Consider the following 7,269-nt stretch of genomic DNA (forward strand, 5'->3'; position numbering starts at 1 on the left):
TTTTAAATATGAATCAAGAGATACTACATATTTTTGCAGATATCTATCCACATATTGTGATAGGTTGGCAGTCACAGAATCTATGCCAGATATTATTGGCCTGCCTGGTGGGTCCGTAAGGGACTTATGTATCTTAGGTAAGATATAGAACACAGGGATTCTTGGTGTTTTTTTAAAAAGGTAATCATATTCTTTTTCATTTATCACTTCTAAAGTTTTATATTTATTTAATAGTGATTTTAGTTCCCAAGTATAAAACGTAGTGGGGTTAATTTTACTCTTTTTATAGGTATTTTCATCTTTGAGTAAGTTGTCACATATTCTCATGTAGTGTACTTTATCTAAAATTACGATCCCGCCACCCTTATCTGCATTTTTAAAAATTATTTCGTTATTATTTTCTAGTTCTTTAATTAAGTTTTCTTGTTTCTTTGACAGATTGTATTTTACTTTATTGATTTTCTTTTCTGGTATATTTTTTATATCATTTATAATTAATTTCTCAAAAGTCTCTAATATTGACCCCTTTTCATGTTTGGGGTAAAAAGACGATTTATTCTTCAAACCGGAATGTATAAAACCATTGGTGTTAGGTATAATTTTTCTGGGTTGTTGTACTTCCCTCTCTAGGGCATTTTTTGCAAAATATCTCTTCAAAGTTAAAGTTCTGATGAATTTGTTTGCGTCTATGTATGTATTAAATTTATTAATTTTTGCAGTGGGGGCAAAAGAAAGGCCTTTTAATAGAACATCTTTTTCTTCATCTTTTAGAATATAGTTACTCAAATTATAAATACCATTTTCCTTATTGTTACTCACTTCTTTCTTTTGTCTGTTGGCTTTCTGTAGGCCTCTTCCCCGTTTTCCTCTCCTCCTGAGTGATTTCTTTTTCTTTGACCTAATCTTTGTTCCTTTGCTTCTAACACTGGTTCGTTGTACGTGTTCTGTCCTCTCCCTAAAAAATGATGATTAGTAGCTGTTGAGGGATTGGCATAACTTTGTGTATGTCTTTCGGTCTGTGAGCCATGGTTATCTACCATATCTTGCTCTCTTTCCAAAGGAGCAAATCTATTATATAAGGGAACATTATTCTCTCTTATTATCTCTGATCCCTCCGTATTATGATTTCTCCAATCATAATCCCTATCATAATTCCTATCATGATTCCAATTTTCATTAAAATTCTTATTTCCATTATTCCGCCTTTTATCACCCTCTCTTTGTGAGTTATGGGAATTCAGTCTATTTCCTTCATAGTATTCTCTTCTTACATTTTGGAAGAATGGTCTATTTTCTCTATTATTGGAGGTTTCATTATATGGGTTTCTTTGATAATTATGTCTAACACCATTCCATTCAGATCTATAATTGTTATAGCTGGTCTTTACTCTATTTTCTTGTTGTACTACATTTCTATTTTCATTTGTACTTCTCTCAGTCTTTTCTTGTGGGTGTTGTGTATTATTCCTAAATCTATTATGACGCCACCTGTGTGTTGTATAGGTATCAGCATAGTTCCCTTCCTCAAAATGTTTGTAATCCTGATCATCTCTTTCAAATTTGTCCATTTTTATTTTTAGGAGGTAGCTTTTTAATTCTTCCATATTATCTTTGATTCTTTTCTCACTGTTTTTATACTCTAATGAGTCTTTATAATCACTTAGTTTTGATTCTATGTCATTAATTTCATTCCCTAGACTTATTAGGATGTCACCCCTATGGTCTTTGATTAGTTTCATTAGTTTCATGGAGGCATCCTCCAAAATCTCCCTCCATTTTCTTTTAAATTCCTCATCTTCAACTTTAAAAGAGCACTCCTTTTTTATTCTAAGACCTCTAGGTACTCTTTTAACTTCCAGATACTTTTCTAAAAATAGATACTCAGTTCAGATTGTAAGCATACCAACTGCTATAACTTTTAAACTCAGGATTATTGTTTAAGGTTACTTTTTTTAAAGAATCTTTTAGAGCATATATTCTTTTTGACTGTTTATATATATATTTTATTCACAAGTATAATTAGTTTAACTATAAGATTGGTACCAATAGGGAGGTGTATCACTAGTATTATTGCTTTTGTATATTTATTATTCGTTCTATATACTTTTTTCTTTATGAATTAATAATTAAATTTTAACAATAAAATTAATGATTATTTACATTTTGTATTTCATATATTTCTTATTTTATATTTTATAATTCATATTACCAGTACTTAGTGGACCGTTCTCTTTTTAAAACTAACCGAAATAAAACCAAAGGATAATAATAAAGATATTGATATAGAAGCCAATATTAAAAAGATCTATTGCCATTTGTGTTTTACACATATTGGCGCTCACATATATACCCATTTTTTGTACTCTTGATTGTTTTCAGGCTTAGGGATTGCCTGTTTTTTATGTGTAGCCCAGATCTTATCTAGCGCATTGTTTCTCTCACACAATTCCCCTTAACTACTGTCTTACTTAATCCCAAGTGAAAAACTTTGCAGCAAGAAAAATAATGGCAAATAAAACAAGTATTTTTGAATTACGATCTTATATGTATGATGATTTAAGATCCTTAATAAACAAAGATAAGACAGAATTTCTGAAAACTCTAGAAAACAAAAAAGAAACACTAGATGACTTAATGAAACTTTTAGAAAAGAAATTAACAACTGAACTTAAATGTAGAACTGAGTATCTATTTTTAGAAAAGTATCTGGAAGTTAAAAGAGTACCTAGAGGTCTTAGAATAAAAAAGGAGTGCTCTTTTAAAGTTGAAGATGAGGAATTTAAAAGAAAATGGAGGGAGATTTTGGAGGATGCCTCCATGAAACTAATGAAACTAATCAAAGACCATAGGGGTGACATCCTAATAAGTCTAGGGAATGAAATTAATGACATAGAATCAAAACTAAGTGATTATAAAGACTCATTAGAGTATAAAAACAGTGAGAAAAGAATCAAAGATAATATGGAAGAATTAAAAAGCTACCTCCTAAAAATAAAAATGGACAAATTTGAAAGAGATGATCAGGATTACAAACATTTTGAGGAAGGGAACTATGCTGATACCTATACAACACACAGGTGGCGTCATAATAGATTTAGGAATAATACACAACACCCACAAGAAAAGACTGAGAGAAGTACAAATGAAAATAGAAATGTAGTACAACAAGAAAATAGAGTAAAGACCAGCTATAACAATTATAGATCTGAATGGAATGGTGTTAGACATAATTATCAAAGAAACCCATATAATGAAACCTCCAATAATAGAGAAAATAGACCATTCTTCCAAAATGTAAGAAGACAATACTATGAAGGAAATAGACTGAATTCCCATAACTCACAAAGAGAGGGTGATAAAAGGCGGAATAATGGAAATAAGAATTTTAATGAAAATTGGAATCATGATAGGAATTATGATAGGGATTATGATTGGAGAAATCATAATACGGAGGGATCAGAGATAATAAGAGAGAATAATGTTCCCTTATATAATAGATTTGCTCCTTTGGAAAGAGAGCAAGATATGGTAGATAACCATGGCTCACAGACCGAAAGACATACACAAAGTTATGCCAATCCCTCAACAGCTACTAATCATCATTTTTTAGGGAGAGGACAGAACACGTACAACGAACCAGTGTTAGAAGCAAAGGAACAAAGATTAGGTCAAAGAAAAAGAAATCACTCAGGAGGAGAGGAAAACGGGGAAGAGGCCTACAGAAAGCCAACAGACAAAAGAAAGAAGTGAGTAACAATAAGGAAAATGGTATTTATAATTTGAGTAACTATATTCTAAAAGATGAAGAAAAAGATGTTCTATTAAAAGGCCTTTCTTTTGCCCCCACTGCAAAAATTAATAAATTTAATACATACATAGACGCAAACAAATTCATCAGAACTTTAACTTTGAAGAGATATTTTGCAAAAAATGCCCTAGAGAGGGAAGTACAACAACCCAGAAAAATTATACCTAACACCAATGGTTTTATACATTCCGGTTTGAAGAATAAATCGTCTTTTTACCCCAAACATGAAAAGGGGTCAATATTAGAGACTTTTGAGAAATTAATTATAAATGATATAAAAAATATACCAGAAAAGAAAATCAATAAAGTAAAATACAATCTGTCAAAGAAACAAGAAAACTTAATTAAAGAACTAGAAAATAATAACGAAATAATTTTTAAAAATGCAGATAAGGGTGGCGGGATCGTAATTTTAGATAAAGTACACTACATGAGAATATGTGACAACTTACTCAAAGATGAAAATACCTATAAAAAGAGTAAAATTAACCCCACTACGTTTTATACTTGGGAACTAAAATCACTATTAAATAAATATAAAACTTTAGAAGTGATAAATGAAAAAGAATATGATTACCTTTTTAAAAAAACACCAAGAATCCCTGTGTTCTATATCTTACCTAAGATACATAAGTCCCTTACGGACCCACCAGGCAGGCCAATAATATCTGGCATAGATTCTGTGACTGCCAACCTATCACAATATGTGGATAGATATCTGCAAAAATATGTAGTATCTCTTGATTCATATTTAAAAGACTCAACAGAAGTAATTAAACTTTTGGAAGATATAACATGGACAGAGGAAATGTGGTTAGTTAGTTGCGACGTAACATCACTCTATACTATAATTGAACACTCAAAAGGCTTAGAGGCGGTAAAACACTTCTTAAATAATGACTCCACAATCAAAAAAGAACAGGGAGATTTCATTTTAGATAGCATAGATTTTATTTTGAACCACAATTATTTTCAATTTGATGATTCATATTATTTACAAATATGTGGGACTGCTATGGGGACTAGGTTCGCACCCAGTTACGCGAACCTTTTTATGGGTTTATGGGAACAACAATTTTTAGCCACCCAGGAACTGGGTGCGAGCCTAGTCCTCTTTAAAAGATACATAGATGATGTAATCATCATTTGGAGAGGGACATCAGAATCTTTAGAAAATTTCTTTATTAATATGAACAATAATAATCATAACATCAGATTTACTAAAGAAATGAGTAAGGAATATTTAAATTTTTTAGACTTACAAATTTATATAGAGGAGGGAAAACTGAATACAAGAACATATTTTAAACCGGTTGACAGCAACAACTTTATACACTCAACTAGCTGTCACCACTATTTATGGAAAAATAATATCCCTAAAGGCCAAATGATGAGGGTTAGAAAAAATTGCAATAAGAAGGATGACTACTTAACTCAGTCACTCATTCTGAAAGAAAAATTTATTGAAAGAGGGTACAAAGATAATGTTGTGGAAGAGATAAGACAAGATATAGAAAATATAGATAGAAGATCCCTATTAATAAAGAAACAAAAAGAACCAGATAATGTACAAACCAACATAATCAAAATACCATTTGTCACAGAATATAATGCCAATTATAAAATAACAGAGCAAATTATGAAAAAACACTGGCATATTTTGAAACAAGACAAAATACTAGGACCTCTAATTAATGAAAGACCCCATTTTGTTTATAGAAGAGCAAACAACCTGAAAAATAAGCTGGCCCCCACTACTATAAAGAAAAAACGAAACAATGATAGAGACCTAAAAGGAAACGAAATAAAAGGCTTTTTTCCCTGTTTTATCTGCAAATCCTGCAGACACTCACAGAAAAGAAAAACAGTTGTTTCTAACACAAATAAAAAGGAATTTAAAATCCACGATTGTATTAGATGTACAGATAGTAATATGGTGTATGTATTTCAATGTAAATGTGGCCAACAATACGTAGGAGAGTCGGAAAGACCCCTACGGGAAAGAATTAGAGAACACATTCTATCTATCGAAAACATGGATAAAGAAAGAAATAAAGATTTACCGGTTCCTAAACACTTTAAACAATGTAATGGAGGTAATCTAAAATGTTTCCAATATATGGGGGTAGCCAAACTGCCTAAACAAACAAGAGGAGGGGATTTACATAATAAACTTTTGCAGTTAGAGAGTAAATGGATTTTTAATCTGGATACACTACACCCTCAGGGTCTTAATTTAGAAATTGAATTAGGGAGCTTTTTTAAATGAAAATTTTTTTTTTAAAAAAGATTTTGTATGCAATAATCCCTAAAAAAACATTAAATTTATATAATAACAGAGTATATATCCCCTTAATATAAACTTGTTCTTTTATATGTTTTTTAAACGTTTTAATCTATTAAACATTTTAAATCTATTAGATATCCTAATTCCCTAAATTTCTTTATTTATACATCGTCTTAAGTACTCTTATAAATAGTCACAATTATGACTTCACCTTTTATAAGTCCATTATGTACGGTAATATGTTTTTTATATATACCAATTATTATTATTAATAATATACTAAGAATGTTTCACCTCTGAGATCAGATCTCACATTTATTACTTTTAACAAATGAATTTTTAACAAATTAGTGGTTATTAATAAATTATTAATTCATCCAAAACTATGCTCTTTTTTGAGAACTTATATCTATAAGCCTCTTATTCTTATAAGCTTGTATTTTCTTAAGTATTTATTCTTCTCTTCTATTCTTTCTTGTTCTTTTAAACAATATTTAATTAGGAAAGTTAACTTATTATAAACATTACATTGTGCATAAAAAGCCTGATATTAGGAATACAATGGATATTGTTTAGCAAGCACAAAATGTATAAATGTCTTAATTAACAATAAATCAGTATTGGCACTAATGGTATAAAAGGACCCCATCAGTATAATCCGGTATGGTTTGACAAAGGCTCCAAGGAGCTGAAACGCGTTACCAATACGGATGATACACTGAGGATACAGCAACAGAGACGTTGCTAAGGACGCTACCAAGGAAGTCCGGAACTAAACCACTGACGTCATTTCCCGCACTTGTGGGCGTGTCTAAGGATCGACACGGGACTTTGTGTTTGGCGTCTCCCCTAAACTGACGAGCATTGGAAGCGGATCTAAATAAGGTACCAGCTTCAACTTTGAAACTGTTTTCAAATATAAGTACAGCTTTTGGAGTTATCAGACTGAAATGTCACTTTGCTGAAAGTCTCCCATACGGACAACTGGAGCTCCTAATACTATCTCTACTTTCACATGCTGGCTTATTGTGATAACAAGTGGATTATACTGCTCAATCAGATTTAAATTTAAACAGGAGTGGATCACTTTTTCAAACAAAAAGGACATTTTAAATATATGCTTAAGCCAGATTGTAAGCATACCAACTGCTATAACTTTTAAACTCAGGATTAT

General features: G+C 31.0%; 1 protein-coding gene across 1 annotated transcript; it reads left to right on the top strand.

Annotated features, from left to right (window-relative positions):
- The first annotated feature begins 2,505 nt into the window (after positions 1-2,505).
- LOC128652330 (putative uncharacterized protein DDB_G0282133) lies at positions 2,506-3,750 on the top strand. The gene has a single exon (XM_053705267.1). The coding sequence runs from the start codon at positions 2,506-2,508 to the stop codon at positions 3,748-3,750; it is 1,245 nt and encodes a 414-aa protein (XP_053561242.1).
- Positions 3,751-7,269: the final 3,519 nt, after the last annotated feature.

This window comes from Bombina bombina, chromosome 3 (genome assembly GCF_027579735.1).
Source record: "Bombina bombina isolate aBomBom1 chromosome 3, aBomBom1.pri, whole genome shotgun sequence".
NCBI classification, from domain to species: Eukaryota; Metazoa; Chordata; class Amphibia; order Anura; family Bombinatoridae; genus Bombina; species Bombina bombina.

Bases quoted from the DNA above. Each gene is read 5' to 3' on its own strand.
- LOC128652330 (XM_053705267.1), top strand. From the start codon at position 2,506: ATGGCAAATAAAACAAGTATTTTTGAATTACGATCTTATATGTATGAT.